The sequence below is a fragment of the Antedon bifida genome, chromosome 10 (assembly GCF_963402885.1).
Source record: "Antedon bifida chromosome 10, ecAntBifi1.1, whole genome shotgun sequence".
NCBI lineage: Eukaryota > Metazoa > Echinodermata > Crinoidea > Comatulida > Antedonidae > Antedon > Antedon bifida.
Window position 1 is genome coordinate 16,110,831 of NC_136235.1, and position 20,207 is coordinate 16,131,037.

The window sequence follows — 20,207 nt, forward strand, 5'->3', positions numbered from 1 at the left end:
CCATTTGGGATTACTATTTTTATTTTTTTTAAGGGTTAGTTTTAGTATATATAAAAGATTAGGTAGATATACAGTACTGTATTTGGCTTTTAAAATTCCCTTGGAAGCCATAATTATTTTAATCCAAGTTGCATTGAATGTATAAAAAAAAAAACCAAATTCACACAATATAAGAAACACAAAATACACAAAATTCGCAGTGAGGAATCCTTTTAAATTTATTTATTCTACAGTTTGATTTAGATGTTCGATTTAGTCTCTTTGCATCATTTTTTGTTTCTGCATCTTCTTCTTTGAGACTTTCTTTTTCTTTTCTTCCTCCTCAGGCTTGGGAACGATGGTTTCACGCTCTGACAGGATAATCTCAACATGGCATGGAGAGCTCATATAAGCTGAAAACGCACAAAAGAAATGATAAATACAGGCTAGCTACTAAATAATAAATCATTGTCATCACCTGAATATTTTAAACAAAGCTTGAAATTGAATTGAGGACCGAAAACTAGAATTTGAATACATCTATAATTCAATGTTATTATTTTGAATATATAATTAAATAATATTAAATTAAATTATAATAAATACTTGCTATATCAGGGGTGTTTAAACAGAACAAGAGGTTAACTGCCCTAACATTTTCAGATTTGTGTGATTTCCAAGAGTTTTTAAACGGATTAAAAATAGCAAAAATGGCTTAAAATTCACATAATCTTCTATATAAAGGTTTGATGGTTTTATTTATTGGTTGATTGAATTTAATTAGTATCAATAAAAATACAAATAAAAAGTTTATTTTAATCACTAGCTGTGAGAACTTTTCGACAACCATTACTGAACTTTGTCGGAGACTATCAACACTTACGATTGATTCTTCCATGGGCCCGGTACGTTCTTCTCCTCATTTTTGGGGCTCTGTTTACTTGGATGTGATCAATTACCAAAGAATCTACGTCCAAACCCTTAAAAATAATTGTGTGTGAAGTATATTAGTTTGAGAATTAAACAACAAGATTAAACAAATATAATACTGTAATAACAAATTATTTGGTAATTTAGCTTTACAAAATATTTTCATGATTTTTTTTTAATCATAAAATAATCAAGTTGTAGTACTATTTTATATGAATTAATACAAGCTAAGCTTCCATTTAGGCTCCTCCACTTTATATATGTTTATTAGTAAAGTGAAATAAATGAAATAAGTAAACACTAACCTTGTACTCTGCATTGCTTTCAGCATTCTTCAACAACTGAAGCAGGAATTCTGCACTCTTGTGTGGCCATCGTCCCTGGGTTGTGTTCCAAGCCTTAGCCTGTGCTTTACGTCCTGTAGATCCATTGTATCGTCTGAATGGTACACATTGCTTTTTGGCCATGACATCCTTGAGAAATCGGTTTGCCTTGCGGATGTGCATGTGTTTGATTACTTGAGCCGTTTCTCTGGTGTTCTACAAAAATCAAACAAGAATCTTCTTTTACAATTTGCACTACTACAACAGTTTTGCTATTCATAAATAATTGTATAGACATTTATCATCCTACATCTATGTACCTTACTGATGCACGTATAAGCCCCAGTTCATCCAGAGATTTTATTACTACTTCAGATATTAAAATGAATAGTGGATTTATATCCAAATGCCATATTTTGCATGAAAATTTATCAAAAGTAAGGTGGTAGTGTAAAGCTAGTTGACAAAAAAAAAGTGCAATGTGCCCAAATGTGACATGACATCGTGTCCATATATGGACACATATTTTGTTCTCACATTAAATTTGAGCTTTATACAGTATTTTTATTGTCATAACTTTTGTAAATTTATTGCACATTAATAATCAAATCTATGCATAACAGTCATACATACAATAGTTTTTTTCACCATTTATTTGTTTATCTGTATACCAGTATTAATTTTTTACCTTGAAGTGAACACGGAGATAAGAGCCTCGAGCCTTACAAGCTGCAATAACAAATATTACTAACATTAGTACCATTAAAACAACATCATATTGACAAATAATATGCTTCATTAGTTACTTTTGTAGATCAAAATATTAATTAATATTAACTTACACTTGGCAGCATTATCAACATCATGCGAATAGCGAGTCATCCTGAAAGGTTTCTATTTAAAAAATAAATAAAAATGTTGTTATCTATTGCAAAAAATATCATGATGATTAAAGCGGACACATCATCCAGGACAAAGAAGGAATTCAATTCAACTCTACAATCCTTTCTCATTTGGTCATTAAATCTAGCGGAGTGCATGATGACTGTAACTGTATGTCATATTTGCTATCAGAAACATTATAATCAGCGCCGCGTATAATCAGACCTCCTATCTAGTGAGCCTCTACTACTAGTCTACTAGAGGCTAGGTAGGCTACACAAATAGCTGGCGTAATTACAAACTCAATTCTTAATGAATGTTAAGTTAGTCGGATCCAGTTAGTCTAGCTAGATAGTGCCGGTTAGTCCTGTCGGGCGCTACTGCACTTTCACAAACCTACTGAAATTATTTATGCATGATAATAGGCCTAGAAAGTGCTTGGTGTTTACACGTAATTTTTTATGTTACAGAAACTGTTTTCGATTATTAAACACTGAATCAAGATCATAAAATTGTATTTATAAATATAGATATAGTTAAAACTTAAAAATGTAATTGAGTGCACTTGATTTGAATGGATTTTTTAACTCATTGAAAGAAAACACTTACGTTTCAGGCGATACGCTTTGAAAGAGGAAGTAGATGGCATTATGGGAAGAGAAAAGGACTTGTTGTGCAGTGAACTGTGACATGGGGGAGAGAGAGAAAGGAGAGAACAGGAGCTAGCCTAGGCCTAGCTAATCCTTATTTATTTTCTACAGAGTACGAACATACTTTTTCAAAGAAAATTATGGTATAATACCGATAAAGTCTAGGTAGTCTAATGTTAGGCCTAGCTAGCCTAGTCCCTCTAGCCTAGGCTACTTTTGTTTAGGTCTAAATAAATAGGCCTCTACTAGCTAGAGGGCGGCCTAGTATAGGCCTACCTAGTAGTAGTAGGCCTAGCCTCTACTAGCCTAGGGGCCTGCCTACTGTAGCCTAGCCTAGCTAGAAGGCCCTTAGCCTAGCCTAGGCCTAGCTAGTACTAGGCCTAGTAGGTCTACTATAGTAGGTAGAAGTCAGGCCTAGCCTACTACTAGCCTAGGCTACTCTAGTAGTGTAGTAGGCCTAGTAGGGTATTTTTTTGGCTCTGCTGGCTAAAATTTAGCTTGCTATAGCCTATTCTAGGCTTAGTCGGCGCTAGGGCCTACTTACTTATACTGTGTACTTTTTTGTACACTGTGCATAACACTTCGGTCACTCGCCATCACCGCTGGCGAATCATTTAATAATGTTTTTAAATTGGGTTAAGTTAAGCTTGTTGTACGATTTGTTGTTGTGGTGCAGCCTGTTTTGTGTGATGGTAGGCCTACTACTACTACTCTATCCGTAAACAATTTGTAAATACTCCTTAAATAATGGGTTACAAATACAATGCATGATATCGGTTGTGTTTTATTTCAGTTTAATAATGAGTTGAGTCTGTTGTTTTCATTCCAGATACAGTACTTACTATCAATATGGCAGCTGTAGATCTCCCACCACCATACTATCAATATGATGTACTCTTGTGGTATCATAAAAATGATTATGAAGATGCAAATAAAATAAGAATATTTCTTGAGGAACATCAAAAAACTGTTTATTTTGATCGAAGAGATGAGACAGCTGGAGAATACAAATACAACCAGATGATAGAAGCTATGTGTAAATCACGTTACATATTCCTTTTGATTTCAAATTCGACAAGGGATTGTGGAACATTTAGTTATAAAATGAACGCAGCTTTGGCGAATTCATTGAAAAACTGTCTGGAAAATGTCATACCTGTGTTGTTAATTAGAGGTATTGAAGTGCCTGAAATATTAGGGTGCATCACAGCTATAGAGGATGATGAATTTATTCAGAGAAAAATTTTGGACCTATTTTAGAACCACATGTATTATGGTAGGCCCGTACTTGATGATGAAGGTCTCAACTAGCCGTCTGTGGGCCAAATCTGTCATATGAAGATTATTTGTAAATTACAATCAGGTCATCCACACTAAGGAACTGTTGAGAACTCCGGGCAAATGATTATGAAGTACCTCGACATGGTCATCGTGCAATCTTGCCTAAATATTATTTTAACTGCTTTATTAAAATTGTATAAAATTAATTGGTTATCCGCACTTGGCGGATAACCCCTTGTTATTGTCACGATCTTTTTTTTTTTGGTTATCCGCAACTTAGTTGCAGGATAACCCATGTGATTGTAAATATCTTTTTTTTCATCATCTTTGTTCTTCTTTCTTTCCCGGAATTTTGTTGCACGCATATCTCTCACCCTTACATAAGATTGTATAACTTTGTCATAAGATTGATCTGTAGCTGTAGATGTGCAGGAAACTTCGTTATATGACGTTAGAGTCGCGTAGCGTAAGTTACGCGCGATTTTATGAATTTCAATGTTTGGTCATAGATTATAAACCAAAAGTCATTTTGTATTGACACTTGGTGAAAATTTAAGTCATATCAAGGGCAAACTTTCTATGGATTAAAAATGACATGTTTCACAAGAAGTTACGCGCGCACGCGCATTTAAAATTTAAAAATGCGCAAAATTAATTTCTAATCAACTTTCTACGCTGATCATGACATTTTAAACATGTCAAAAATTCCCACGCGCGCGAAAAAAATTACGCGTAAGGTGCGCACGGAGCATGAAAATCATGTGTTTTTTTCTTGAATTATGATTTTACAGCCTTTCTTAGTCATTTTAAAAAAGATTTACATCATTTCAAATTAAAATGACGTCATACGAACACGTTGATTTAGACCATTTGCGCGCGTTTTAGTTGCAAAAGTGACAACAAATTGTCAAAATTAAGCCTATTTTTAATCTATTATAGCTCCTCAGGATCATCCACGACCCCCAATTTTTTAAATTTAATATGTAAGCAGATATGTTGTAGATATGAATTCATGCAGAACCTTTACCACTCGGATGTTATGACGTCATCGTATGGCCACACGAATGTAAAATATAGGATTTTTTACTCTTTCGTTATTGCTCATCAAATTCAACAAAGCGCTTCTAGGTTATACGTATTCCATTTCCCCCGAAATTTTAATATTGTCTACGTTAATCAACTATCTTTCGCATGAATTAAAAATATTTTAATTTTTATGACGTCATCATGTCTAAAAACGTAAATAACGTGGGTCACTTATTTTCATCTTTACAGTAAATTTCAATCTGTTATAGCTCGTCAGAATAAAAAGTGATAATCATGATTAAAACGTTTTCTGGAAGCTATTGGATTGTGGATACGAATTGATGTGAATATTTTGCCAATCAGATGTTGTGACGTCATCATATGGCCAGTTGAATTCAAAAAGTCACATTTACATCTCTTGCGTAAAAGTTCATTGCGTTTAAACGAGAGCGCATCTCACTTTTACATGCCCAAAATTCTTCAAATTTGTTTTAATTTAATTATTTAGATAATTATCTTCTAAAATTGTTATCTTTATATGTCAATTTGATGATGTCATCGTGTTAATAATTGGATTTAAAAGATGGGTCTCGTAATTTTGTCTATGCTACACTGTATATAACATATACAGTTTATTCTGTAAAATACTGTAATATGGTGTATGCTATAGTGCTACATAATAGGTACAATTCAGCACTGTAAACATATTTATTTCATGTCATAGGATGGCATAATAATTGTCGAGGTTCATATAGTTAAGTATGTGCATGTTGCATTTGCGCGGATAACCCGAACTCGTCAAAGTGACGAGTTCAAATCTAGTTCTTCTATGTTATTCTTCTTTCTTTCCCGGAATTTTGTTGGCAGCGTATCTCCAATTCTGGTCAACATAAGAATGTATAACTTTGTCATAAGAGTGACCTGTAGCTGTAGATGTGCAAGAAATTTCGTTATATGACGTTAGAGTCGCGCAGCGTAAGTTACGCGCGATTTTATGAATTTCAATGATTGATCACAGATTATAAACCAAAAGTCATTTTGTATTGACACTTTGTGAAAATTTAAGTCATATCAAGGGCAAACTTTCTATGGATTAAAAATGGCATGTTTCACAAAAAGTTACGCGCGCACGCGCATTTAAAATTTCAAAATGCGCAAAATTAATTTCTAATCAACTTTCTACGCTGATCATGACATTTTAAGCATGTCAAAAATTCCAGCACGCGCGAAAAAATTTACGCGTATGGTGCGCACGGAGCATGAAAATCATGTTTTTTTCTCTTGAATTATGATTTTCCAGCCTTTTCTAGTCATTTTAAAAAAGATTGACATCATTTCAAATTAAAATGACGTCATACGAACACGTTGATTTATACCATTTGCGCGCGTTTTAGTTGAAAAAGTTAGAAATATTGTCAAAATAATGCCAATTTTGAATCTATTATAGCTCCTCAGTTTTCTGGAAGCATGTCATAGGATGGCATAATAATTGTCGACGTTCATAATAGTTTAACGTATGTGCATGTTGCATTTCCGCGGATAACCTGAACTCGTCAAAGTGACGAGTTCAAATCTAGTTTACATTTAGGTCTGCTCAGCATTAGTTACTGTAATTTGATCCGGTGAAATTTTATTTTATTTTTATTTTATGTCTTTAGGCAATGTGGCCAAGGATTACCTGTGAATTAATCACTGTCCTATCAGATAGGTGGTAATCCCCCTGATACAGGGGCTATTTTGTGAACCAGTTCTCTGGGGTAACCCCCTACTCTTCTCGAATAATGAACTGGGTTCTTTAAAGTGCACACAGGTTATAACTGTGTACACTGGACCTACGGTTTATAGTTCTTATCCGAGAAGACTTGTTCCACCACCAGAACTAGGAGCGAGTCGGCCTCAGCGAGTCAAGCCGATTCATAAAAATGGTTACAACCATGATATCTAATCAGCCAATGGTGACTGTGGAACGCATTTTGAGGCTAGAAATAAGAAATGAAATGATTGCACCCTGCTGCAACTGGCAACTCCTACTTAATTTTAGTATATTGTTGTATATGCTACAACAATTTCATCATAGTATTATTTGGATAACATTTTGTTTGGTGGTGGGTCAGCATCATTTTACAGTAAGATTAAGATAAGATTTACATGTAACTGTATTTTGTAATAACTAATTAATTTAGTTAATAATCAATTTTAATTTTTTGCAATTGATTAATTCTAGTATGGGTATGATTTAAAAAGTACCTCTGTACTATGAAGTACCTTTAGATAGAGTAGTATTAGAACCATGTATGTAACTGCCATTAAATCTGTACACACATTTTTAATTTGTGTGGCTGGCACCATTGAATAAGGATGAATGTATATCTGCTATGTGTAATTGAAAAATATGACAATTTCATATAACATTCCATTTTTAAAATAATATTTTTTTAATTCAAATATTAATAATTAACTACTGTAAGAAAAGATAAATGTCTTACAATTTTATATATATAATGTTTACATTTTATGATAAATTTGTAACCATATATTGTAATAAATGTGTGGTTTGTAATGTGTATGTCAAAAGTTTTTAAACCTTCATGCAACAACTCAGGTCATTGACACGTGAGGTTGAATCATTCAACTGATAAAAATAAATTTTTTTCTCAGCTATTAAAATATTGCATTGTTGTAGAGGTGCCGACTTAACTTCATCTTTAGCATATATTGTCAATGATGCATGGTAACGCCCATCCCTCTACAGGAGAGATGAAACAAAACACCAGTTTATTTGATATCATTGCAATACACCTAAACACATACGATGATAATGATTTTGTAGGAGCCGTCCTTCACTGTTTTAGAATGTGTTTTAGAATGTGTATTATTAAAAGTCTCATCACTAATTCTGAATCAAATGTTAAGATGATTGTGGAAGTTATATATTATAAGACACTATTTATGGTTTATACAAAAATTAACAACTTGTTTGGTTTTTATAAAAAATGTATTCTCATACCGATAATTCTTTGGTTATAAAAAATGTCAATTGGGTCAGAACATCAACAGTAACAAAACTTTTATAATAAAAATGTTAATACCTATATGGCTTTTGTACTGGTACAGTATCTTTAGAATATTACTAGCGAATATATCCACCCCGAAGCAGGTTTTAAACTGCATTTACAAGTACATGTGGATAAACCAAGCTTCCACCCTCCCCCACCCACCAAATAATAACTGTATATAGTAATTAATAATAAAATTATTAAAATATTTTTTACATATTTACTGTACATATATATAATATACAATAGGCATCAACACAAGTACTTTACAAATATAAAATACAGTAACCATTTTAAAATCCCATTACTCCGCGTAATTTTGCCGGTCGTTTTCGTTTTCTTCCCGATTGTCTAATAGTCTGGGATTGAGATTGACTGAACATGTTGATGCTTTCCTGTGACGCGGGATCTTGTGATAATGGAATTTCTTCCTGGTTAACAGTCCTACTATCTGTAACATCTTGGTTCGGAGTGTTGGTGTTTGGTGGTCTCCCGGACTTGTCTTGTGAGTTTGTATGTTGTCTTTTCGGTGTACTTGTACCTATATCGTTTGGCTGTGAATTCGAGATCAAAATCAGTTACACAAACAACTGAAATATACTGGTTGAAATTACTTTAGAATAAGCAAAATTTTAAAGACATTTTTAATTCATGTGTTGTGTATTCAAGTGGTCACCTAGCATCCAGTGGCATAACAGCTGTCAGTGCTTACTGGTTAAACCCTGGGACCCTGGAGCTTATGGGGGTCTCTGAGCAGTGCCCAGATTATTAAAATTATTATAAAATACTGTATGTCAAAAAAGCTAAAAACGCCCGAGGCCTACAGCCTAAAGGGCCACGTAGGGTTCCTAAACCAGGGGCCTCAGGTCTCTACGTTACTCCACTGCTAGCATCTGTACAATTTAATAGAGTTGCCATGTTGTTTATTACTATTCATATTAATATTAATTAGCTGCAGTATTTCACCATATTAATCACATTTTTATGTACTGTGTCGGTAAACTTAATAAATTTATTGATATGCAGTCATTAGTATAGGGATGATATGGTCCTAAATATTTTAAAAGTAAAAGTTCTGTACTAATTTCCTATCTTTTGCATTGTAATTTTCAAAATTTAGTAAACACCCCACTCTTCGATCCGTCTAATTGTATAGCTTTTACCTACCTCAATATCTGTTGCTGATGCTTTCCATGCCCTTAACAGTGCCTGTCCAACTTCATCTGTATCCAAGCCTTCTGGTTCAACATCTAGGTCATCTCCAATTATTTCCTCCTCTTCCTCAGCATCAGACATCCCCAGACTTTTTTTGGTTAGGATACAAGATTCTGTATTATACTTCTCTAAGAGATTAAACGAGACGTCTGGATTGAGGCCACATGCTGGACAATTCAATGGTGACATGTGACCATACCTGCTTGTTGTTGGTTCTTTGCAGCAGAAGGGACATCCAGGGTCAGGCTCTAACTCCATGCACACCTCTAATACAAAATACATGTAAAATAAAAGTAATCAATCAAAACGATACTGGGTTTGGTCTACTAGTGTTTTTGCTCTCAACTAGTCATCCATTCATAGAAACGTTGATCAAGCAAGCCTACCTGGTGGTGACTATAGAATGGTCCTGAGATAACGACTATACTTTGGCTTTAGTTGATAGAAGATTGAAATATTTGTTTGAGATAGAGTATACGGTGTGTGATTAATAAATATTCAAATGATAGGAAGATGATGCTGGCAGTTGGATGTAATGATCTTGTATATCGATTAGACTGTCATGCGATAAGTTGGTTAATCCATTATTTTATTTTTTACATATTTAATTATTTTTATGATTATAATATTAATAAAAATATGTGTTAGAATAAATAATTGTTTATTTATGGTTTTTGATAATATAAAAGAATGTTAGTAATAGTGACCAAAGGTTCACTAGATTTGATATATGATAATATAAAACAATATCTGAATCTCTTTGGTTTTAAATTGTCTAAGTTAGATGCTCACATAACTGAGAAAACCTGTGAGTAGCCGGTCTGTGCACCTTAAATTGGTGGTTAGGAATGCAGAACGGAATGTGGATTTTGTCTAGATTTTTAAGCTCCCAGATTAGTTTCCTTTGGTTGTTTTCCACAAGCCCCTTGAGCACTGGTGGATATGTGTGCTCAACAAATGTTATTGTTATTATTATTAATATTTCATTATCTTACCTTCACATAAATCTGATGCATCTATTTTCTTTGCATCAACAAGGCATCCATCATCTATTGGGTTTTTCTCATAGTCAAGGGTAAGAGCATTTAGCCAATCATAACACCTCTTTAATTCAGCTTTATTTAGTTTAAATTCTGGACAACCAGGTCCCACATTTAGTGTTTTATCCAATGCTGGTCTGTGATGGGTTGATATGTACGTTTGGTAAAAGACATCACCAAGGGAATTGGACTAGATGAAAAAAATGATACTTTAATTAATTCAGATAAGGACATAGATATGGTGGAAGCTACAAAGAATAATAATATAGATATTAATGAAAGTCAAAAATAAAAACTTTTTACTATTAAATCTATACTAAACTGCAATTTTAACATTGGTATAAATATTTAATTTTTGGTGAAATTGAATAACTATTATGACAGTTTTTAATTAATTTTTCAGGGGAACAATATATCTTTAATCATTTGTCGTGTGTTTTTATTTGTAATACCATAAGAGTTGTGAATCCCGAGTGTTTACTTGACTGATGTCCAATAATACAAACACCAATAAATGGCTTCTCAAGTCTCTGCCTTGCTGCTTCATACACATGGCTTGCTGATGGTATGGATGGTAGAAGAGAGAACCAACCCCTAGAGAGAAAAAAACAAACCAACTGACAAGTTAAAGTTGAAATCAAGCATGTTTGTGGTACAGTAACAATCTATCTATCAATCAATACACTGATCAATCAATAAATCATTATCATCAGATCGACAAAACACTGTGTCACAGTTTAATTAACCTACCTGATAGACGCTATTTTCCAACCAGGACCAACAACACTTGGAGGTTTGGCTTTCTTCACTTAAAGAATAAAAAAATACACTAAAACCAAAATTACATAACATAATTCAACAAGGAAATTACAAAGAAGCAAAGAAGAGGAATGGTACCTTCAAACTGGAAGCAGTGAGCTTCATTGGAAGCATAAGAAGCTACCATCACCACATGATCCTTGTTTACTGGTGCAAAGACATCGATGTAGTTTGGAGGTGTTGTCAATAAATGATTCCACTCTAATATCTAAAAAAAAAAGAAGTTTAATTGTTTCCAATTTTATTCAAATAACTTTCAGTTGTATACCTGGTATCTTTAATATGTTTGTCAGCGTATAGGGCAGAGTTTTGACCATCTGGGACTTGCACATATTGTGTCATTTGTCGTTGCATGGACCTAGAATACCGGTTAAGGAATAGAGTAAGGAAGCACGCTCCAATGTCCTTGCCTGCACAAAATGAACTGACATGGCATTTAGAGGAGAGAAGAACCAGAGGGAACCTCCTTGAAACATACACAATTTCAAGAGGAAAAGCGGATATTAATTTGCCTATTGGTTCAGTTACTAGAGGCCATAGCTGGAAACTAAATAAACCATTGGCCCGTTTGAACTGTAGGCGGCATTTTTTCTCACAAAGGTTGGTAAATGTTTGGAACACACTTCCTGCCAACATTGTGTAGAAGCTGAAAGTACTCTTGAATTCAAGAAACATTTAAAGAAGAAGAGGGAGGTTACTAAAGGTTCTGATTCGACCCACCAGTCTCTTACGCCATTTCATTAAATTGAGGTGGCACTACAGTGAGTTACGCCAAGGAATTAATCTGCCACATTGTGTTAAATCAACTATGGTCTAGGTCATCGATCGCAAATCAAAAACTACCTACTGTGTCAAAAACACATCATCTAAAAATGTACAAGCACTGTAGAATATTATTTTATGGAAGCCTTACTGGTACTTGTGGCAACCTCTCATCAAACATCAAGAGTTGGTGATGAGTAGCGACAAAATGAAAGAAGTAGTTGCTAGGATGCTGCCTAGAAACCAAGATGTCTTCCAACGTCGTCAAATGCTTGCTTGGTAATTGAAACAAATTTGTTTCTTTCAGGTTTCCAGTATCCTAGAAATACAAAAACAAGCTACTGATAAATGTTATTGTATTTAAACACAAGAAATAGTTCTGTAAAAAGTAGAGTAGAAATGTTGCATGTTATAAAATGTTTGCATCTCTCCACCCAGGTGTACAAATGGGTATCTGGCAAAGGTCAAGGCACAACTTTGTGCTGATTACTAGCTGCGTTAGGGAATTACGTTTCCATATGCGTTTGATCCAAAAATGACCCGGGTAATAATATGTTCAGCGCTTAGATGTTTCACAACATTAGGCACTTTATATATCCAGGATATTATTATAGAACCTTTGAATTATGGTATTGTTTACACACATTATTGTTTTCTCCACCCAGGTGTACAAATGTGAATCTGGTATAAAAGGTCAAGGCACAACTTTGTGCTGATTACTAGCTGCATTATGGGGGTACGTTTCCATACATGTTTGATCATGATGATGTACAGCGCTTAGAGGTTTCACAACATTATGGCCTTTATAAATCCAGGATATTATTATTATTATTATAACGCTGTTATATATACACCTTGCTGATGTCACCTACTAATGCCACTCTTTCTCTTTATTATTATAAAACCTTTGATTTATGGTATTGCTTTACACACCTTCGTATCTATTAGATCAATTTTGTTATGTTCTATTGATACTATTAGCCTGGCATGACTACCAAAGTGACATTGCCTCCATACAGAACCAGTAAATCCCTCAAATACAGGTGAAATCTGAGTCTCTACACTAAAAAACAAAGAAGAAAATGAATATAATATTATACAAATAATGAATTTTTATGAGTGTAATAGTACAAATAATGGCATGAGGTGAATGATGAAAATATTTAACCTTTCATCATTCACCAAATGCCATTATTTGTACCATTACATGAATATAAACATTCATTATTTGTTCTATATAACATCTAAATAGATTCCTGTTATTTGAATCAAATAAAAGGTAGCCCTAGCCTGGCCTAGCCAAGGCCTACATTTGATTCACACGCATGGTAGGAAGGATTTTGGAGCATGTCACAACGCATACGTACATGATTTGTTGTCTGTACATAGGCGTTGTGACGTTTGCTCCCAAACCCTTCCCATCATGCATTGTACAATGACGTTTTTCGCGAAATCAATCTACTTGCGATAAACCTTATGTTAATTTTGATGAAAAACATAAATAGGCCATGATTGAGTAAAAGCATCTAAAACTATACAGTAGCTGATGAAATTGTCAAAAATAGTTAATCTTACCCTGACTCTGTGATTAAATCAACTCCACCATTTTCTAATGTTATAACACACTCACCAGGAATAAAGGGACTGTAAGAAAACATAAACAATTATATAATGTTTCTTTAAACAAGCTTACAGCACAAAATTCAACATACCTTACCAGCACGTATGAACGTTCATTCGAATAACAATTATGCATTTTTGGTTCCCATGTACTAATATCAGAAGCAGGGTATTCAACAGTGTGCGCATTCGTTTGTGATGGTGTTATTTTGAGTTGCGTGTTGAAGAGGTGGGATATTGTGGTGCCTTGATACAACGTAAGGCGCCGGTGTGAGTGCCATTAACAATATAATACAATGAATAACAATAAATAAATACTATATTTGGCATCAATTTTTCATAAAATACCCAGAGTGATGTGCCAAGTGAAAACCCTTTTTCTCTGTTCACACTAGATGGCATACGTGCAAGGTTTTTGCCTCTAAAGCACACGCCTCTGGTCAATTCTCCACCTGGTTCCCTGCCCCTCAGTATAGATCCTGCATGACCCTTAGGCATAATCGTAAAGTGGAAAGTTATTGTTATAAAACTAAACGTTTCCAGACTAGTCCAGTTCCTTTTATGGTTGAACTTTTGAACAAACTTTAATTTATTTATTTTTTGCTTGTACTATTTGAGGTAACTGCAGTCTAACTTATTCTTATATATATATATATATATCCAAATTCCTTAACTTGCACTGATGAAGGGCTAGTGTTGCCCGAAAGCTCTGCTAACTTTTCTGGCTGTTTTACTTATCGTTTTGATTTAGCTTTTCGCTTTTTTTTTTGTATCTCCATTGAGATCCAGCCACTGATACCCACAGCATTGTCATTTTTTCAATAATTTGCCTTTGGATTTATATATATATATACATATATATAGTTGATAGTGTTGTCTATAGTTTACATTTTTTTTTATTGTGTAATACATATGCAATTCAGCCATGTGCTGCCATGTATGTACTTTTAAATGTGAATTGTTGAATAAATATACCGAGATATAAATTCAATTCAGTTTACACCACTTTATGATTCAATACATTTCAATCTCTAAAGCTCTGTCTACACTATCAAACTAGTTTGACAAAAAAAGTGTGCTATGCCCAAATATGGTAGTGATATGCTCAAATATTTGATATGACATCATCATGTCTATATATGGGCCCATCACATTTTATTGTCACATAAAGTGTGATAGTGTAGACAGGGCTTAAGACACGGTAACATACCTTAATGCAATAAATGTGAGTTGATGTTGAAATTCCACAGTGTGCAATATCTGAAACTTTAGGTCATCACTATTGCTTTCAATTGTTAAAATGTGGCAGTGATAATCTGTTCTTATACCCACGTAAACAATCTCTAAAAACAGTGAAAAATAATACTTGATACTAACACATGATATCATAAATTCTTTCAGCAGTAATATTAATTCTTATTTAATAGATCCGAGAAGCTCTAAAAGGTGATAAGTCAGTAGCGTAACGCAGAGGCCTGGTTTAAGAACCCTAAGCAGCCCTCCAACGCTGGAGGCCGGGAGTTTTTAGCCTTTTTTGACATATTTTAATGATTCTGGGCATTGCTCAAGGGCCCCCGTAAGGGGCCCCTTGGTTTAGCCAATGAGCGCTTATAGCTGTTACGCCACTAAGTATCAAGAAAAGTATTTGATCTACTACAATACAAATATGGAGAGACAAGGAGACAAGGCTTTTCATTCTTCTCTAGAATAATACCACTGAAAATGGTAAAACAATTTTATTACAATACTGTCCATACAACTCTATACAGTACATAACAAAAATGGGTGTATTTATATATTAACTAGTTTCCAAAAACTGTATTTGTACAAATCTGGACTCCATCAAAATATATATAAAGTGATTTTATTATTTTCTTCAGCAAAACAACTTATTTTAAATAAAATTGTCAACAGAAACTCTTGGAATTACCTTGAAACGATGCTTTAGTGGATGTGATTTGCCTGATGACACCCTGGAATGCTATTAAGTGCGGTTCTTTTTCTGTTAAGAGTCTGTAATCAGCACCTCCACGTTTAGATGGTGCTGGTCTCGCGGTATCATCAGAAGATAACTGTGAGGTATTTTGAGACATGACAGATGGCGATAAAGAGGTCTTCCGTAGTGGTGTTGAAGATACTGGTGGTATAGTTGAAGATGTGTGGGATGGTGTGGGTGACGGGAAAGATGTGACATCTTGGGATGGTGTGGGTAACGGGAAAGAGAAATGTGATGTTGGCACATGATCAACATCAGCATGCTTCCTCTTTGAAGACACCCTTTTAACTGATATTGGTTGAATTTCTAAAATCCATCATTAAGGAAAGGTATCATTTTCATCATTAACACTTTAGTCTTGGTAAATACTGTATAGACTGAGGTTGACTCCAAAGAAGTGTTGCAGGTTTGAGTTGATAGATCTGTAGGTACCCTCTGGTAGTATTCACCACTCGCACTTGATATATCTCCCTTTAAGTATTCAATTAATTCAATAAATTTAGGATTTTCCTATTACTGTATTAGTATTCATTAAAATAGTGAAATTAATTGGAGATGACAAGCATGTCTACACTATCAAACTTTATGTGACAACAAAATGTGATGTGCCCATATATGGACATAATGATGTCATATCACTACCATATTTGGGCATATCACTACCATATTTGGGCAAACTTTTTTTTCAGTTTAATAGGGTAGACAGAGCTTAAAACATCATCTTCTCAAACCCCAGTCAAATTCAGTCTTCCTACGTTGCCTGCTCTGAATGAATGGTGTTTAGATATCTATAGTGATTATACTGTAATAATGGAGGCTGGAGGAAATGAAAAATTAAAAAAGGATACTGAGTATGTCCAATGATGGTCCAGAAACACTAAGTACAACACCAGCATTCTTGCAAACTTGTTGGTACGCAATGCACCCGCCACAATATAATGGGTTGTTTACCTTTGATAAATAAAATAGCGTAAACAATATAAATGTTAAATGTATTATTCTTGGTCCTCAAGCTTAACTGAAAACTGAAGAAATTTGGATTAGGCCTTCCACGGACCCATGGTAGCCTACAAGATCAGCACACTGTGAGACGATATCCTACTCATTTCGAATAGTGTACCAAGTTCTTTAACGTGCACTATGTACACAAGAAAAACTGCTGTACATCCCATCCGAAGGATGAGGCAATGAGAGTTAAACATCTTGCCTGAGGATGCAATCAGTTATGGTACAAACTCATGCCTATCACATGCTAGTCCGATATCATTACATCATCACTCTCTGGTATATACAGCACCCGCCGCAATTCCCAGACGGTTCCCCCATCCAGAACACAACCGGGCCAACGTTGCTTAACTTCGGTGATCTGACGAGAACCGGTGTTCACTCGGATAACCTATTTGAAATAGAACCCAATAACAGCAGAATTTGTAAATATAAAACTTACGATTCTTTTTGATAATGATTCAATCTCTTCATGTAGTAATGTCTGTATTAAATCAATGGGTATGTCTGACAGTACATCGCCTAATAATCTGTACATATTTTCTTTCTCTAAATTACCAATCTTCACAGGTACAATTGAATTTCTGTATTTCTTTTTATATTTCTGTGAAGAACAAAACGATTAGTTTTATGTTTATTGAGGGCAAGCCCACAATGGGGCTCTTTTCTGCTCTTTTTGCAAGGGGCAAAACATGTCACAAGCTAGGCTAATTAGACTGGTGAATATGCTTGTAGTATAAACTTTACAAAAATTTAATTCACACAGATTCATATTCACATTTTATATGCCTTTATATCCATTTGTATTATATTTTATTTGTATAGACTCAATTCTACAAAAAGTACAGTATTTACCTGATAAATATGCCCTTCACCAACTGTTCTAAAGCACCCTGATAAAATGGTTTCGCTTGTGTCAAATGCAATTTCAGGGTAATTTTTATAAAAATATGCAGCCTAAAATTATATAACAGAATATCAATTAAAGTAATATCATTAAAATACACATTGTTCTGCATTTAAACAATTTGTGTTTACATAACATACTGTATTTATTTCATTCTCAGTGGTTAGGAGAAACTGAAGTGAGATGAGGGGTAGATTTTGTTAATTATCTTCCAAATTAAAGGCGCATTATAACTGTAGAGTGGAGTTGTAGCTTGGTGATTAAAATGCTCGGCTACCAATCCCAGTGTCCTGGGTTCAAGTCCCAACAGATGTTTTACAAAAAAAAACAAAATTTCACTTGTTTTAGACTTTGTCTATGTAGAGCATTGTGTTAGTCTTATCTTTGAGAAGGATAGTAATTGAATTTGTTATTTAAATGCATCTTGAATATTACAGTTACCTGCTGAGCAGCTCGATTGTTCCTCATTGGTTGGTTTTTATTTCGAAAGCTTAATGTATATTGAAATAAATCTTCTATTATTACATCTGGTATTCCGGGATCTGAAATTATACGAAAACATAGGAAATGATATCAAATTCTATAAAAACTGTATGAAGACTTTTGTGTCAGCCAATGGAAGCCTTTTTTAAAGGGCAGTTCTGGGTGTAAAATGTCTATTTTTAACTAATATCTCATGCTTGTTTTTACCGCTAATGAAAACTGGTCTCATTATCCATGTTTTTGCAAAGGTTTATACTTGATAATAAACAATAGAAATCTTATGGTACCCTTTAATGATTTACATTATTATTGTCATAATACCAACATTTTTATAAAGTTTGTGGTACACCATGTGTGAGAGTTTGTTGCAAAATTGGTAAAACACATTTTTTTTTTTAAAGTCACTAATTTCTATATTAAAGATGTATTGTCCCCCAAAAACAAGAAAAATGAAGATTCATTAAATCAGACTTTGAATATGTTATTTTGTAGTTTTAATTAAGTTAATCAGGTAAATACATTTTTTTCCAATCCAATTTTTGGTCAAAGTGGATTACTATTATATTACATTAAAATGGAATATTCAACAAAAATGTTAAGAATTATTTTTTCAGGGGGACAATACATCTTTAATTAACTACTGACTCTTGGGTTACATAATGCTGTACCTTCTTCTGGATGAAGTAATGGTAGACTGGTAGATGTGGCAGTGTAGTGACACCTTTCTTGTTTTCCAGGGTTGCGTTTAAAGTTGAATGCAAAATTGGATGCTTGCGAGTTATCATTGTCATTTACATTTGAAGATGCAGATTCTGTAAAAGCAACAGCTCTATAGCAACCGTAATCATCACTAAGTTTAGGGATGTCCTCGGAAGTTCTTCTCCACGACAATGGATAATTGTACTTCGGAAATTCCATCTCAAACTATCTGATTAAAAGAAGAAGAATAATAAATTATAAAATAGGTTTGATTAAAAATAAAAGATTGGTTACGCAAGCTACTGTAGCTAAGTGGTTGCATAGTTATTCACTTAGCTCGAAAACTGATTAAAAGTCACAAGTACTTTTTATCCTCTAAAGGTTGGTACCCACCAAAGAGGCTGCACTGCGATAGATCATAATCATGTCATATGTCAACTCGCTTGCATTGCGCTTTAATACGTCGTCCGAGAGTGGGAACCAACCAACCAACCAAGCTTGTGCTGTTCAGTTGTTGTGAATTCTCTAGATTTTAGTTACAGCAGCTAGGCCTAGCTTTTATTGCACACTTGCCCAATTCATCCACTACTACAAGACCAGCGCACCTAATTAAAGCCCAAAGGTAGACCTAGCCTACCCTGGCCCGGATCACCCTGATGGCGCAATTATGCCTCGCCCCGCATCATGCATGCTATTCTATTTATTTGCTTGTTGAGCCTAGTTAGTAGGCCTAGTAGGCTGGTGGTAAACAGACGATCAAGGCCATCATAGAGACAATCGGGCCCATTTTTGTATGTGCCCGATCGTCTTATACGTTTGGCCCGAACGTCCACAAACTTGGGCCTGATAGTTTAACATTGGGCCCGATGCGATAGCCAAGTATATCATTTGTAAATCCGTTTCATAATAGTTTATAATTGAGTTCTCGGCAAAAAAAATAAATGAGTATCGAAATGTACATAGGCCTAGGCCTCCTAGTTTATTACATTTGTATCACAAACTCGTGGAAAGAACACCCTTAATTTATTTTATGAACAATCAATTATAAATCCATTCGTTTTCGTGTACCCGATCTTCTTTCCTTTATTTTTATAATGGGCCGATCGTCTAATTATATTGGCCCGATCGTCCACAAAGTTGGGCCCGAACGTCCGCACGCGTTTGTACCCGATCGTCTTAAAAAAAAGCCCGATCGTCTTTGGCCCCGATCGTCTGTCAATCCCTGGGCCTGGCTAGGCTAGGAATTTTAAATAGAGTCTTATAACATAATATATATTCGATAGCATTATTCCTACTAGAAATTATCATTATTCTTAATAAATGAACTCGAATGAAGTTGTTTTTAGACCAGTCTCTTGAGAAATGTTTACAAAAGTTGTTGTTTACATACACGCGCCATCACGAACACCGCGAGCATGCCAGGAGGCTGACATTTTCTTGTAGGCTTTACAACAAATGTATTCAAATTTATTTAAAATAGAAATATATTAACATTGTTAATATAATAATTAAAATACATGCAATTATTTTTAAG

General features: G+C 34.4%; 2 protein-coding genes across 2 annotated transcripts; both read right to left on the reverse strand.

Moving 5' to 3' along the window:
• Window positions 1–200: 200 nt before the first annotated feature.
• LOC144854842 (large ribosomal subunit protein uL22-like) lies at window positions 201–2,226 on the reverse strand. The gene is made up of 5 exons (XM_078712831.1): window positions 2,075–2,226; window positions 1,921–1,961; window positions 1,215–1,448; window positions 863–959; window positions 201–392 (listed from the first exon to the last, which is right to left on the reverse strand). The coding sequence occupies exons 1-5, from the start codon at window positions 2,112–2,114 to the stop codon at window positions 253–255; spliced, it is 552 nt and encodes a 183-aa protein (XP_078568957.1). The 5' UTR covers window positions 2,115–2,226; the 3' UTR covers window positions 201–252.
• Window positions 2,227–8,121: 5,895 nt separating this feature from the next.
• On the reverse strand, window positions 8,122–20,104 carry LOC144854262 (TATA box-binding protein-associated factor, RNA polymerase I, subunit C-like). Its single transcript, XM_078712189.1, has 17 exons — window positions 20,064–20,104; window positions 18,643–18,898; window positions 17,933–18,033; window positions 17,440–17,541; window positions 17,027–17,188; window positions 16,428–16,530; window positions 15,514–15,885; window positions 14,794–14,926; window positions 13,539–13,607; window positions 12,897–13,026; window positions 12,115–12,282; window positions 11,280–11,409; window positions 11,133–11,190; window positions 10,835–10,976; window positions 10,338–10,572; window positions 9,295–9,608; window positions 8,122–8,681 (listed from the first exon to the last, which is right to left on the reverse strand). Exons 1-17 carry the CDS (start codon window positions 20,088–20,090, stop codon window positions 8,421–8,423), a joined length of 2,763 nt encoding a protein of 920 aa, XP_078568315.1. The 5' UTR covers window positions 20,091–20,104; the 3' UTR covers window positions 8,122–8,420.
• Window positions 20,105–20,207: the final 103 nt, after the last annotated feature.

What these genes read in the sequence shown, in the direction of transcription:
- LOC144854842 (XM_078712831.1), bottom strand. Translation starts at nt 2,114, where the DNA reads ATGACTCGCTATTCGCATGATGTTGATAATGCTGCCAAGT. An exon ending in AAAGCAATGCAGAGTACAAG is followed by an intron (nt 960 to 1,214) that starts GTTAGTGTTTAC and finishes ATTATTTTTAAG; the next exon opens with GGTTTGGACGTAGATTCTTT. An exon ending in GGCCCATGGAAGAATCAATC is followed by an intron (nt 393 to 862) that starts GTAAGTGTTGAT and finishes GTGCGTTTTCAG; the next exon opens with CTTATATGAGCTCTCCATGC.
- LOC144854262 (XM_078712189.1), bottom strand. Translation starts at nt 20,090, where the DNA reads ATGCTCGCGGTGTTCGTGATGGCGCGT. An exon ending in CACTAAAGCATCGTTTCAAG is followed by an intron (nt 14,927 to 15,513) that starts GTAATTCCAAGA and finishes CACTGTTTTTAG; the next exon opens with AGATTGTTTACGTGGGTATA. An exon ending in TTGATCTAATAGATACGAAG is followed by an intron (nt 12,283 to 12,896) that starts GTGTGTAAAGCA and finishes TTGTATTTCTAG; the next exon opens with GATACTGGAAACCTGAAAGA.